Source organism: Aphelocoma coerulescens, chromosome 8 (genome assembly GCF_041296385.1).
Source record: "Aphelocoma coerulescens isolate FSJ_1873_10779 chromosome 8, UR_Acoe_1.0, whole genome shotgun sequence".
In the NCBI taxonomy this organism is placed as follows: Eukaryota; Metazoa; Chordata; class Aves; order Passeriformes; family Corvidae; genus Aphelocoma; species Aphelocoma coerulescens.
In genome coordinates this window covers 10,879,507-10,895,007 of record NC_091022.1, presented here as the reverse complement: position 1 = coordinate 10,895,007, position 15,501 = coordinate 10,879,507, and the positions used below count along the sequence as shown (strand labels likewise).

Here is a 15,501-nt window from a genome sequence, read left to right as displayed (position 1 = left end):
ACCTTCAAGTTAAACACGTTTCAGTGGAAACTCTGCCTGCTGCCCTCCTACATGCAGGAGAGTCTGTGCACACTTAAACCACAATCAAAGGATGCCACAGCACTACCTTTACTGCTCAGTAGCAGGTGGATTGAGAAGGTGGTAAACTCATGCTAGATAAAGTTCAATCTGTGTTACAGCAAGCAGATTTTTTCCAAATAAAATAATCTGAATTACCTGGGGTGAATTCAGCCACTGGCTCTGGCCTTCCCACTGCAGAGATAAAACAGCAGCTACACAGCCTCCATCTAAACTCAAAATACCTGATTTAGAGTGTTTCTGCTGTTCAAGCTGTGGGTGAGCAGGGAAAGCTCAGCAGGGTCTCTCATCCCTTGTAGCACTCTTCAAGAGCTCTTGTTCTACAGCTTTGCTTTGAGGCAGTAAGAACACCAGAACTGAGCCTTTTTTTCCCTTTCTGTCAGTGAGGACAACGAAAAAAGGCTCAGAAAATTCTGGAGGCCAAGACAGAGAGACAAAATGCTGAGAAGAAAAAGGACACTTTAAAAAAACAAAACCCAAACCCCTTTTCTCTACCCTCTCTCACTTTAGTAACACCTCACCTGCCCCCATTACCATCGGCTTTTCTTTTCTAATTAAATGAGTCTGGAGCTGACTTGGAAAGAAAGCCAGCAACTACAACACAGAGAAGTTTCTTACTGGCTTATGTGATGAAGTAGGAGCCTGTTTGGCCAGTCAGTGGTTTAACTTAATTTATTTTAATGAATTATCCATGAGGTGGGATACACAGAAGTGCCATGTCAGCATAGTCTGAGGTCATCACAAACATCATCAGACAAGCTTTGAAATTAGTTCTAAGTGGCAGTACTTCATGTGGAGTCTAACAAAATGTATATAAGCACAAGCCAAAATAATCATCTTCTCCCCTGCAGATGTGCACTAGTACCTGCCTGATGCTATGAGGAGGGCCAGCATGGCATGCCACCACACTGTATGGAAACCAGTCACAAGGAAAATTATAAACTGAGATGTGTTTTATTTCAGAAAAATATTGAAAGTGTGAACTGTGACATATGCAGCTCAAATTATCTGCTTAAGAAATACATTAATATTTTCACAATGGAAGAGCTTCATAATCTCTCGAAGATTGGATTTTTCCCCATAAAAATTCATCATATAGAACTATTATATGAGAAATATTAGTTAACAGATTGTAAATATCAAAATTCAGATCATTAATGAGACCCACATAATATAATTATAGCATTGAGAACTGCTCTGAAAATTCAAAGGGTCTCACCCATAATGCTGTCAGCTAAATCCAGAAACTGAAACAGTTTAATTTGCCAGTAGTTCTGTAACATTTCTCGCAGCAATGAGATTTGCTTGACAAGACCCTTTGCCTGGAATATACTTTTGATGTCTGAGACGAGCCTGACATTTCCACTTCCTATTTAATTTTTAAGTAACTTCTGCTTTAAAGTTCTGAGCCCAAGTTTCCTGCCCCAAGTAAACCAGATCTCTTCATTTTTTACTTTCATTTTCCACTTCTGCTTTTCTTTGCCAGTAATATCACTTGTAGCTGAGGCCCAGTGGCAAATGGCTTCCTAACCCTACAGTCTCCACATTTTCTGTAGAATTGATCATCACTTCTTTTTCTATGTCTGAATAAAACAAACTTCAAGTTTATACATTAAAATCTTCTAAGAACAGTGCCATGTCTGCTCTCCTGGAGTGAGAGTGAAACCCTGGTTTCAGTGCTGGAGACAAGCAAGCATCTCACACAGTTTATGGATGAAGAAATAAACTCAGTGATTAATACAGTGTAAGAAAGGCAGAGCTTGAGTGAAATTTGACTTTGCAATATCACAGAATAGAAAACAAAACAAAGTCCTTTTCCAAGTCTCAGTGTACCGACATTCAGAGCACTACTGAAGACAGCAATAGGGCAAGAGGCTTCTCCTTCCATTTTCTCTCAAACCTACAACTATTTGGGAGGGGAAAAGAGACTTCATACCAATTGCACATATTTCCTCATCAGGTTCAGGTAAAAGCCTAGCACAGCAAGAAAGTTGCAAGACACAGCTGCCCTGTGAAGCCTCAGAAAAGAAAGGGCCCTACAATAAGAACCATTAACAGAGAGCACTAAATAATTTTTATATAAACGTATTTTAATTATAATCTATGCAGAAATCATATCTACTTGTATAAATATATAAATAATTATATTAAACTGCAGCAGGAAAAAAACATTTATATCAGAAGGTGGTCTCCAGTCCTGGCAGAGCTCTGTCAAGAACTTCTAATATTCTTTACTCATGCTAATAGGTAATGTTTTACAAAAATAAATCTATTTTAATCATGCAACTTGGCATGTCCCTCTCCTGTGCAATGGCTGAAGTATCTGTAACAAGTGGGATTTGTTGGGTTTTTTTATGAAGATTCAGAATATGAACATGCTGCTTATTCATGCAGTAGCTCACAAAACTCTTCCTTCTGTAGGGAATGGGATGTGCATTTGCAGCCATGCTCAGGCATTCATTTGACTGCTGTGTGTGTTATGATTTGAAAGTAAAACCTAGCCCACCATTTATACCTTCCAAGAGTCTGGATCTTAGAGCTAAGCCCCCAGCTTCTCACTCCATCTCATGTCCACTCACTTCCATCATGGCACATTACAAGGCAGAGAATACTCACCACATGCTTTTTTAATCTTTAGTCCCCAATGAATTAATTCCTATTGAAGATTTTTTTAAAGTGAAAACCTCAATGAGTAGTGTTAAGAAGTAACATTAAACAGAAGCCTACAAGCAGTTCTTGGTGTTCAACCAAAATCAATTGTTGACTGAGCCTGATTCTTCACTTTGAGGGGAACTGTTATGAAAAGGAAATGCCAAGAAAATATTCTTTTCCCCTCAGATCCTAGACAAGATTAACTGTATTCTGCATCAGAAATAAGATTCTAAAAAAGAAAAAATTCCCCATTAAACTACAAGCCATTTGAAGAGTTCTTTTTTTCCCCCCAGTGTGTTAATCAGACACTTCAAGTTCTCTGTGACCCTGAAGAGAGGAGAACATTCCTTTCAGCTTCACTGCTGTGTTTTTCCGACTGCACTCCCAGATCTGTGCTCCCAGCAGCAATCCAGGCACAGCTGGCTGGGTTGGTACAATCTGGAAGCTTGTTGCAATAACACACAGAACAAAAAACACAAGGAAGAGCCTGGCAGCTGTATAAAACTCCCTCTGAGCTCCAGTCTCCACAGAAGTTCACCAGCCCCAGCAATCAGCATGACCAGCCAGTCTCAGGGAATCCAGCAGCTTTTGCAGGCAGAAAAACGTGCCAAGGACAAACTGGAGGAAGCCAAAAAAAGTAAGTAGCTGGCCTGGTTTTACTGTACTTCTCAAGTGCAAGCCCTTCAGAATTACAGTAGCTCACAGAAAAAGATTACTTCATCTGTATACATGCACTAGTGCTGTGCCTTGGCTGCAGCCAGGCATTTACTCAAACGAGAACGTTCAGAGTTTGCTTAGAATCCCATGTGCTTGTGTGTACATGTACATGTGCCTTACTACATTAAAAAAGATTTTCTTTGTTATATTCATCCTGTCAGCTGCATTTGTTCTTCCTTTATCTCAATGCCAATAATGTCATTACTGCCTTGCTATTTAAACTAAAATCCTGTGTGCCTTTGGCTGCCAGCTCTGAAGGACCAGACTCCAGACTCTATTTTTCTTTAGAGGTCTTGCTAAAATTTTTCAGTGTTCCTCTTTACTTGCAAAATTCAGTAACTTGTCTCCTAGTTGAAGCTGGGCTTCAAGAATGTATATGAAAACTAAAGGACTGTGATCAAAATCAGGTAAAATCTTGAGCACTCTCAGTACTGTAATAGATCATTCACAGAAGTTTTATTACATGGTACAAGTAATTATTCTCCTGAGTGCAGGTAACAACCACGTGAGTCACTGACCTGCACTAGCACTGAAACATTAGTACTGTTTTCTGGAGTGATCTTGCTTTAGAAACCAGCAGCAGGAAATAACGCTGTGCTGCAGAATGCGAAGAAAATGCATGACAATGATGTCACGTGGCGCGAGTGTGATTAAAGGAATATATTTAGTTTTCCAGGGAGGAATGGAAGCTAAACAGAGTAATTTGTGTAGTTTCCATATCCCTTCTACACATGAATCAGCATTGTGTGTGCTCATTAATTTTTATCAATTTGTACAGCAGCACACAAAAATAAGTAGAAAGGCAAGTCCCCTCCCTAAGCACCCAGCCACTGCCTGTGCCTTGCAGACACAAGAGAGATTAAAACAAATCCCCCCACCTCCATAAAACAGAACTCTCTCAGGCAGAAACTTGAAAGCAATGGATAGTTAAAGTAGTGACCTCTTTTTTGACCTCTTATATGGCCTAACCAGGAGCTCTGGGAGAGATGGTTTTCCCTTCTCAGGCAGGGCAGAGGAAACACACTGCTCCTCCAAGCCAGAGAGCACATGATCCAGAAAGGCATAGCCCCAGTGGAGGGAGAGGGAGTTTGGCCTGAACACAGACTGCAGAATCAGGTTCTTAACTGTGATATCTTGAAGTGAATTACCCTTTACTTTTGGGTTTAGAGGGGTTTTTTGTTGCCTTAATTTCATTTGGGTTTGTTTTTAAAACCAGAAGAGTCACTTTAGCTTTTCCTTTAACAGGCAGTTAAAAGGAAGCTTCATAAATTAAGGAACTCCAAAAATGAAAAGAATCATTATAGCATAAAAGTGATGACCAAAGCTGAATGTCTTGCAGAATCCAGACACAGTTATGGATGCATTTACTCTACTCTGCAAAAGACACACTCCCTTGTCAGCACCTCATCCTCACTTGGAGTGCTTGTGATAAGCACAAGGTTTCAAACAGACAAAGTATCTTCAGACCCCTCTGAGTCAGAAACTTGAATTAAACCCCTACCAAGGCTTACCTCAACACTAGCACATTGGTAGGAGTTATTAACCAGCTACAGAAAAACAGCTATTAAGAATTTTGCTATCAGTAAAATTATTTACAGTGAAAATAAGTCATCACTATGGCTTTCTTTTCTACTACTTTTAAGGCCAGAATTTTCTTGCATTTATAAAAATTATTAAGGAAAATTAAAATATCAATTCACAAATTTAAACATAAGAAAACAACTCAATGACTGTGAGGGAGGAACAGGCTGCCCTGAGGCTGGGGAATCTCCATCCTCAGATGTTCAAAACCCACTGGATATGGCCTCAATCAAGCTGCCATTGCTCCCATCAGGGAGTGTATCCCATAGGCTCCTTCCAGCCTCAGCAGTTCAGTGTGATCCCATGAAAAACCTCAAGAATTTCCGAAAGATTTTATTCCTAGGTATAGCATATCAAGGGCAAACAAATAAATAAATCCACCCTGGATTTTGTGCTAAACCAAGCACTATAGGTAATCTACCAGAATAATTATATCTAGACAACCATTACATATTCAACATTGCAAGAAGTTTGCAGTGAAGCTACAAAATAAAATTTAAAATTTCCACGTTGTCCCTAATTTCAGTATTTTTTATAGCAATGTCACTACACCACCTTAGATAACTAACTATGCCAGCATAACTTAAATACTGTGGGACAAGGACAAAAGGGATTCTTTGAGAGGCAAATCTGGCTATGCTAAATTGGGATTACTTCAGCAGTCTCTTCCCCACATTGATTCTGCAGTTAAATCAAAACAAAGGGCTGGAGAGTTTGTCTCTGAGCATAAAATCTAAGCCAAAAGGAAATGTATGAAATGCAACAGATCTATGCAGTGCAACTGGTTGACCTGTGCACACACGGCTGGGTGAAACAATGGAGGACGTGCTACCCCACCCCAGATCCACCCAGTACCAGTCTGGATCAGCAGCTGCTGCTCAGGGCCTGTACTCTGCAGGTCTGGGCTGCCAGGGAGAGCACTGAACCCTTCCAGCCGTGCCACTGCTGCCCCAGCCCTCTGACCTCCTCTGTCACCGCAAACAGGAACTGCACAGCACCACTGTGCCCATGAGTCTGGCTGCTGCGCTAAGACTGGGACATCAGCTGGCAGGCTGCTCACCAGACACACCCAGAAAAGGCATTTGCAAGGAAATGTGACTAGCAGAACTACCCTGATGCAAAGCCTTCGGTGTTTACAGTTGATACTCCCATAACCAATCAAAATGTAGTGTGAACACACATAATATTGTATATAAACAGGTAATGGGCCTAGGTTTTGCTGACTTATGTGCAGTTCATAATGCAAAAACCACTTTAAATAACTGAAAAAAATGAGCAAATAAAATTAAATTGATACACACAAAGCAAAAATATAGTGCTAAAGCGCCTCTGTACAGGCTTTTTCGTACTTCTTGCTCAATACCCTTTATCCTGGCATGATGTCATTCGCTGATATCATTTATACCTGAAAAATTATTAATAGCTTAATTAATTAGTAAATGCACATGTGCAAGGCTGAAATTATTAAGTTTATTAAACACAAGCCAAACCAGTCTGCAATCCTTTGGCCTTTTGAGCATGGTGCTGCTTTATCTATCATTTTTACTTTAAGCACAATTTGGATCCTGGAAATAACTGAGCATTATCAGTGCCAAGACATCAATTCCTGAAAATCCTTTTGGGTAAAACAAGGGGAACAAATGTGTCGTGAACACTGGGCTTAGCAAAACTTGCTCTCCTATAGATTTTTATGTCGTGCCTTGAATTTCTCATGCCTAATAAAAAGAAAACTCAGATGAAAGATAATAGGAAATCATATTAAAACAAAATGTTAATCAAAATAAGATATTGTAAACAGAATTATTTCCATGGCACTCTCTTGGATAATATCCAAGACATATTTTATCTACTGAGAAAGCTATACATAATGCTTAGCTGCCTCTATTCTATTTTATTAAAAGTACAAAATAGTTTTCTCAGAATGCACATCCCCAAATCCCATTTTCCAGGCAATTTAGCAAAGACAACTGTTCTATTTTAAGAAAACATGATTAATTTTTGGCAACTTCTTCAAATGACTCGATTTCTATGCAGAAATTCAGCCTAGATGATATGTTTGAAAACCAACCCCAATTTTAGCATTTCAGTTTTGGAAAGAAAGATAACTTAGTGTTTGAACAAATTAGAATGCAACATTTTTGCCTCCTACTGTCCTTCCAAGATCTAAAAAACTTGAACAACCTAAAAGACACCAGTTCTTGTGGATCTAAACAGAACAAGATGTTTCATTAACATCACAGAAATACCTAGAAAGAAGAATATAGCCCTTCTCCATGCTAACAACACCTTCCCATGTTGGGCAAGAAAATCCCATACAGGACTGGCTAGTCAGAGCAAGTTTTTTAAGACTGGGCCAGTTTAACACAATGCCTAAGAATTTTTTTATAGACTGTGGACAAGGAAATCATGCATAGCACAGCTGCTTTGCTGCTGCCCATATTCAAGTCTGGAAAGAGGGACAGAGGGCCAGCAGCAAACCTGGCCTCCAGAGCATGACCTTTGCGGCAAAAATCTCTTCAAACTTGGGACTTTCTGCACCTCACCTCTATGATCCTGGAGGAAATGTCATTGGGCCAGGCTGGTTTGCCCGTCCTCCTGTAGTTCTTGCCCTCTTTTTGCATGATTTTGGCTGAATTTCAGTGTCTGCCACCCTTTAGTGTGTAAGGGTTGATTTCAGCCTGGCTGTGCTCTGCAGAGAGCCCAACCCAGCAGATCAGTAAGGCTTTGAAAAGGCAGTCCTGTACTGCACAACTATGGTAGCAGACAAGTGGTTAACAACAGACTGATTAATTAATTTTGGTTTGTCTCTAGTGGAACAGCAGGTTAAGCTCTAGTTTCTGCTTAACTTAATCAGGTGCAGCATATGCACCATCGCATATGTTGGCAGTTGCCGATTCTGTCCACAATGTTGTTGAACTAGCAGTAATTTACTCACAGCTTTTCCACTTAATTAAATAGGAAGCAGCAGGTTCCTGCTGTACCAATTCTTAAGGCATCATGGAAAAATGAAATGGCTGCCACACTACAGTGATACCCTATGTATTGTGCTTACTCCAGAGCACTGTCAAGAGCTGACACGTATGTATAGATGTACTCCTCGGTTCACCATCTACATTGTCAGAAGCAAGGGGACTGTTGTTTTACTGTTAATCTCTTTCCATTTTGTGCATTTTAAATGGATATATTTATCTATCTGGTGGCCAAATATGCAACATATTTACTACAGATGGCCCCCCAGATGGAATTTGAAATTAAAATCCCACTGATTTTGAAATAATTTAATTTGCTATAGAGATACAGTTCCTCAGCTGGTGAAATTGGCAAAGCTTCATCGTAGTCACTCCCCCCGACTGCCAGCTCCAGAGAATCACCCCCCGGCTCCACTCCTACGGAGTGGAAACTCTACAAAAGGCTGATCAGCTCCAAATTTGGAAAGGAGAATAAGGGAAACTTCAAAATACAGACCTAAACCTGGTTCCAAATTTTGTTGTCCAGACTTACGTCAGGCTCTTACACAGATCTGTCAGTTCACTCATCCTGGTCCCAATACTTCATACAGGGAGTAGTAGAAGCTGGGAGAAATCAGCCTTTATCAAAGAAATACAAACTGGAAAAGTACCCACTAGGTTTTAAACAGCCTCTCTCCCCTTTATGCATAAGCACAGTGGCTCAGTGGCAGAAGGACTCTGAGAAATATAATTTACCACATAAGAGAGGCCTGCACTGATAGACTGGGGGTCAATAAAGCTATCTAGTTCCCCAGCAGACTCCTCCTTCCTGTAAAAAGCCTGTATACAGTGCCACCCCCGAGGTTCCACAATAAGCACACCCACAAAAGCCAACAGTCTAGGAATCAAGACTTAAAAGGTAATCCACATTTCATGCATCTCTCTGCTTCTACTCACCCATCTGCAGATAATTATTTTGGAAGGAGCCATCAACTGGTGAAGTCATTTCCTGCTGAATCAGGTATTTTGCGAGGCTTTTGCTGAATCTCAGATGTATTAGAACAAACAGTCTTCCTCCCAAGCTTCAGCTTCCTCATTGTGCCATGCTCCGTGGAAGCAAGTTGTTATATGATACACCTGATAAGGCTTCAGAAGCCCAGCTCTGGTGTAACCAATCCAGTGTAAGAGCTTGGAGAAAACAAATCAGAAATATTTATGTTCGTCTTCCTACCCTAGGCAGAGAATGTTCCCTAGGATTTCAGGAAAGCAGAAAAGGTATCTTTTGTCTAGTGTGCTTGAATTGAAAGCCTAAAAAAAAAAAAAATACAAAGGTTCTTATTGCTCAGTGATGTTAAATAGGTTGTTACAGTAAGTAAATAAATCAATGTGCCACATGAGATCAAGATGGCTCATTCAGCTGCCTAGGCCGCCACTCTCTTATTCTTGTGATATCCTAATTTAAGCAACTAAGCAGTTTTTCAGCCACTGAAGATATTGCTCCTGTTAAGAAAGGGAGCAAGCTTATTCCCCCCCTCCTAAAATTCTAGCTGTGCAGCAGAAAGAGACCCCAAAAATCAGCACCAGTCCAGGTGTCTCAAGTATAACATATCAAATTCCATACAAGAGGTTTACAGTTAGAAAATTACTTTTTCCTCACAAGGTAGTGTAGCAGAATCCTGAGGAGATCCATGCAACTTTACCGACTTTATAAACGACAGAGAAGCCCATGGACGTTTTATGACATGCTCACCAGCTCCTTCATGTAAAACCTTAAACATCACATTTCCATCAAACCATTTACTCTTACTCTTTAGATGACAACCCTACTAGATCCAGAAAGTACCTTATGCCCAGTCCTGAAACTACTTACATGCTCTTGATTTGACAAGCCCATGGTGTTTTACCTAAAACAAAGTAACTATTCACAGCAAACAAAATTAGGTATGTAAACAAGCCTGGTGAGGAGGAAGACTCTGGTTTCCACTTCACCCTAAAATGTCACCTTACAGACCACCTTCTAGTTTTAAATGAAAAAAAAAAAAAAAAAAAAAAAAAAATTGAATCCCTTTCATAGTTTCTCGGCACTGGCAGAGAATTCCATTGACCCCCTCCTCTTAATCACTCACCTCTGCATTTAACAAAGGTTAGTGGAAAAGGGTGGGGGAAGAGAAGGACAAAGCCTGAAAGTTGCAACTCAGTTTGGTAGTGGTTAAGACATATCTAGCAGTATTTTGGAAATCTGCCAGCTCTAAGCAGAATCCAGTTGGTGTGGGATGAAGGGATTCTGGCAACCAATCAATACAGGAAATCTTACAGAATAACGTCTTTTCTCATCCATGACAACTAAAATCTGTTATCTGGCTGCTACTATTGCTGATGAAGAAAAGATAGATATTTATTTAAACACCAATCTGTGATTAGAAAAAAAAAGCATTTGTGTTGCGAGAAGACATGTAGTTGCAAAAAAACTTCTGTTCTCAGCAAACCAAGAAGCTCTTCAGTTGTTTTGTGCTTCTGCACAGGAAGTTGGTCTCAGAAGATGGGTACTTGCATGACTGGCTAGCAGTCAAAAAGTATTCTAATTAAATCACTTTGTCTTTTCTGACCATTCTTGTGCAAATAAATCTGATGGACAAGACTTTCAGCAAAGTCAGTGTTCTACTCTGCCAGCTAAACACCTCCTATTTAGAGAGATTCATCTTTGGGGATACAGTGATGGTATGAAATAAGTGCCTCTTTCTTCCCCCTCTAGGAAAGGGTAAAAGGCTGAAGCAGGCCAAGGAAGAGGCCACAGCCGAGATAGACCACTACAGACTACAGAGGGAGAAGGAATTTAGAAACAAGGAAACAAGTGTAAGTTAGAAACCTGCCTATGTTCTTTTCTTGTACCAATCTGCTCAATGGTAAACCAAATTGCTTCCAACAGTATTACATGGAGACTCCTGCAAACCAGTGTGGTCATACTGATTAAACACAGGGATTCCATCTAAAGTGTGTATATGCTTCATTTGGACTTTTTCACAGGCTTTGAATGCATTTGTAGAACAAATTGTGGACTTTCACCACTAAAATTGTCCAGATTGCATGTTTGGTTCATACTTATGCTTTGAAGACATATGTCCTTTAAGGAAAAGTACTTTTGGGTCCTCTTTCTATAACCACAGACAGACCTAGTTCCTGTCCTGAAACTGGAAGATTCAGTAAAGTGGATGTGTCAGTAAAAGCAAAGGTTTAAAACGTTTCTTTCCATTTCTGTTCTACTTCAGCCATCTCTTTTCATTACATACAAGACTGCATCCTTTATCAACTGAAATCACCACAACATTGGCGTTTTTCACTATGTTTCTATAGTAAAAGTGATCTGACAGATATTTTCATATCTGAATAAAGCTGTTTTATACATTTATGGCATCTTGCATTTTTCCCTAGCATTTCCATCAAAGTTCACAAACCATTCCCTTTTTACCTGGTGACCTTTCTCTTACATTTTTGGTCTTGTTTTTTCCCCCAGCTTGTATCGTGCAAAAGCGAGGAAAGTACTTGTGCAAAACAGCCACAAAAAGAAAAAAAAGCCTAAGAGGTCAAATAAAATCTGTTTTACAAACCTGTCATTTCAGTCACACTTCCTATAAAACATTTTCCAGCAGGGATCACAACCCTTAAGAACATCTGTACACACAAAGTCTCTATCATACCCTGCCAGCCCCCAGACACACTGTCACACAGGCAGGCCAGGTAGAACAGTCTCAAATGTACAATTTCAGATGTTTACTGACACCAAAATAAAGTAAAAACACCTCTAAAATTTGTTCATCTTTTCAGTCAAGACAGACTTCTTGTTCTAGGTCTTAATAGCAGAAAAGTAAAGATGTTGCTTTGTTGTGAACTCAATTTTTTCATCAAAAGCAAAATTAAAGCTGCAGGAAAGGCCACTGTTTGTCGACTGAACATTTCACCTGAGCAGGACAGAGCACAGATTGCTCCTTGAATGACAGTGCGTTGTACAAGATCATTGCAGTCCTCCTCCACGTTCCCTGACCCCATTATGTCAAACATTTATTTACCCAGACAAATGGCATCATTATTAACCTGTGTCTGGTAGGTGGTCAGGAGCTCCAGCAAAGCCGGTGCAGAGGGAACTCTGACACCTGGATCAGTTTACTTTCCCAGGTATTTGGACACAGGTGTTTTTAATTCTTTGCCACAGTCTCCTTTTATGCCATTCTTCTTCTTACTTTGTGTTGCTTGTATCCAAACTGGAGCAAATTTTCTCATACTATGAGATGCTTCATATCCATCCAGAATTAACAACAGCAACAGAAAAATAACGATAGAGGTCAGAATGATAATATGCAGAATATTTTTTCAAAACATGCAAAATTTTTAGTCTGGATCTCAAACAAATTTTGCTAAAGTTCATGGGGTTTTCACTCGTGGTCTGAGGTCACCTAACTCTGGAGATGTGCAGCCTAGTTCTGAATTTTGTGGCTTCTGAGCCAATGTAATATTTTAGCAAAACCTGTATGGGCAAAATAAGGGACAGACCTTCAAGGTCAGCAGAAATCATAAACTAAGCAGAGCATTGCCTGCATTCTGCAAGAAAAAGGTCTTCAAATTCAGAAACAGAAAAAGAGGGAAAAACACATAGAAGAGTAAGAATTTACTATCTCACGTTACAATATTAGCATGAGCTGAGAGAGCAGGTCTGTGGAGGCTCTTCTTAAAATTATAATACTTTTCTTGAGACATTTCAAAAGTATTTGGTAGCTGGATAACATGCAACCATCTGGGATCTCTAGAAAGTTCTTTTCCCCAGTGGAAAAAATCAGCTCCATAAATTCCATCTAAGCTGTACAACCTTTCCCACACGTGACCCTTGCAACTTGTCTAAAAGATAAAATAAAGTGTCAGCTAAAAATATCTATTATGGAAAACTATAATCTTTTCCCAATACTTATTATTATGTCTACAACCGACATTTCTTCCAAATTGAAAAGTGTTTTACATGTGGATTATGGACAAATGCCTCACTACATTGACAGGTACTGATAAATGGAACAGGGAAGGTGGCTTGTGCAAAAGATACTTTTCCTTCTTTTAAGGACTAAGTTGGGCTGAAACCAGATGGAAAATAGAGTTAATGACCCCTCCCCTGTTTCTGGTCATGCTGTAGGTACCCCACTAATATATCACAGGTTAGCTCCACCTGCTAGTCCACCCCAGAGAACCATGGCAGGAACAAGAACAATATGTTACTTATTCCTTTCTTATTCTGCCAGCATGCAGAAATGTCTTCTTCTCTCCACATGGAATTCTTTAGCTAGAAACCAATTTCTCTGCTGGTATCTGAAGGACTTTTCCATAAGGGAAGAATTCAAGGGATGTTGGGGCAGTGAGGGAGGAGGGAGCAAAGTCACAGATTTGGAACGTGTGCATCTGTTTATAACATAACCTTGCTAAAATGTTCAGTGAGTCTAGAGTCAATTAAATTCTAAGCGAATGTCCTGATATTAACTGTGCCAGAAGCTGTCTGGTATTTTGCCAGATAAGAAAATGTAACATTAAAAGACCTTGTCTGAGGCCTGTTGAGGGTTATACATCACTAACTGCTGAAGACATTTCAAGTACTCTGAAACTGTAATTATGCATTTTCAGGAAGGTTTTTCCATGTTTGGTCCTTAGCTGCACTCACAGGCATTCTCAGTGAGGCCAAATGAAGCACACGGTGATAGAACTTAGCTGACTAGTCATTAAAATAGAAAACAAATTAAAATGAGCCATATAAAAGACAAAACACACACAACATTTTTCCCTCAGCGAGCTGGGAAACTTTCATTGCATGGGGAGATTCCCATTGCTAATGAGCACATGAGAGTTGCCTTTAATCCTGTTTTTATGCACACAGCTCAACCCAGATCATACCCTTACTGTTCGGAAGCTCTGTGGTGTGTTTGTGTTAGCTTGTGCTACATGATGAAGAAAAGTACAATAAACATGGTCATATATAGCCTCTCATTTTGCTCAGAGGTCTTCTGCTTTTTCAGGTAATGGGCTCCCAAGGTAACTTCTCTGCCAAAATAGAAGAGCAAACAACGGAAGCCATCCGAAACCTCACAAGCAGCTACCACAGGAACATGGAGAGCATGATGAAAAAGCTCTTGAGCACAATATGTGACATCAGCCCTGAAATTCACCCAAACTTCAGACCTGTGGTTTAAGATTCAATGATGTGCTGTGTTCGTAAAAAGTACCCTTCTTTCTTCATAGGCATAAATACTTCCTCATGTATTGTTTCTATATGTGTGAGAAGAAAAGAGCACGAAAGCCAAAAGCACACCATGCCACACAGGCTTTTGATGTGACAGGAATTATCCAGGATATCACAAGCGTTTGTTGGAATATTGTTTCCTGTAGCTAAGCCCCTGTCATTTAGACAGGGGCAAATCAACAACAGCAGAATAAATGATTCTTTGACACCAGCAGGTTTTCAGTGGGAGTCTTTGTTCCTTTTGTCTTATAAAATGTTCTGTACTTGGATGTTACGTTGCATAAAGTCTGTTTATCCCAATCTTTACTGTACTTCAAGTTACATGTAATAGAATATCACAAAAACTTAGAATATAACATTTCTGCTTTCCCTGTGACACATGGAATGGTCAGGTTATGAACCACACAGGGACCCTGTAGATTATGGTCAAAAATATAAGTTGAAACATTTTCAATTTTTCTATGGTAATTTAAAGCAAAATATAGTTAACTTGTACAAGATTATGCTTAAAAGCCATACTCAAAGTATTGTCCTAATATATAACTACACCACAAAATTTATATAGCTTTGTTAAGTCTGAAGAATGAGAACAGGCATAGTCATTATTAACAAAATTGCTATGGTGCAAAGGACAGAATGGCACTTCCATTATTATCTGTACAGTTACCCTGAAAGCTCAGGAATCCAGGGGCTCAAACTCTACACCAGTTATGCTAAATGGTACCTGAATCCACAGGTTGTTCACCAGAAATCACATCAGCTACAGCTCACTTCTCTAAGCAACCTTAGGTAATATTTTCCTCTGCAATAGCACAGATTTCCCTTGGAATAAATTCTACTGAAGTTAGGAAAATACAATATGATCTGTGTTCTCAAGGTGAAGCCCGTTCAGTCTGATGGGATGAAGCTGATGGGAGGCACCGATGAAGTGGGGATCTGACACACACCTGGCACCATGAGCTCCTTTAATGCCTTGTCTCCACTACAAAATTACACCAAATTAGAAGAGAAGCTTGAGAAATTGCAATAACTAGCAAACAATAGCCATGATTTTCAGTCCACATAGATGCAGACAAATCATTTCAATTTCACAGCAGCTAGTCACAGGCAATCTCCTGTTCCAGCAAGGCTTACACAGCTGACATGCTGTCATGTGTAAAATGACCGTAAAGCTGTAGTCAACCTAATGTCAGCAAACATGACTCCTCAAGGCTGTGCCTGGATACTACATAATCTCCAAGCCCTGATTGTTACAGT

At 39.8% G+C, this 15,501-nt stretch overlaps 1 protein-coding gene across 1 annotated transcript; it reads left to right on the top strand.

The window, feature by feature from the left end:
• Positions 1 to 3,216: 3,216 nt before the first annotated feature.
• ATP6V1G3 (ATPase H+ transporting V1 subunit G3) lies at positions 3,217 to 14,455 on the top strand. The gene is made up of 3 exons (XM_069023345.1): positions 3,217 to 3,367; positions 10,729 to 10,829; positions 14,021 to 14,455. Exons 1-3 carry the CDS (start codon positions 3,286 to 3,288, stop codon positions 14,192 to 14,194), a joined length of 357 nt encoding a protein of 118 aa, XP_068879446.1. The 5' UTR covers positions 3,217 to 3,285; the 3' UTR covers positions 14,195 to 14,455.
• The last annotated feature ends 1,046 nt before the right edge of the window (positions 14,456 to 15,501 follow it).

What these genes read in the sequence shown, in the direction of transcription:
- ATP6V1G3 (XM_069023345.1), top strand. Translation starts at nt 3,286, where the DNA reads ATGACCAGCCAGTCTCAGGGAATCCAGCAGCTTTTGCAGGCAGAAAAA. An exon ending in ACTGGAGGAAGCCAAAAAAA is followed by an intron (nt 3,368 to 10,728) that starts GTAAGTAGCTGG and finishes TTCCCCCTCTAG; the next exon opens with GAAAGGGTAAAAGGCTGAAG. An exon ending in TTAGAAACAAGGAAACAAGT is followed by an intron (nt 10,830 to 14,020) that starts GTAAGTTAGAAA and finishes CTGCTTTTTCAG; the next exon opens with GTAATGGGCTCCCAAGGTAA.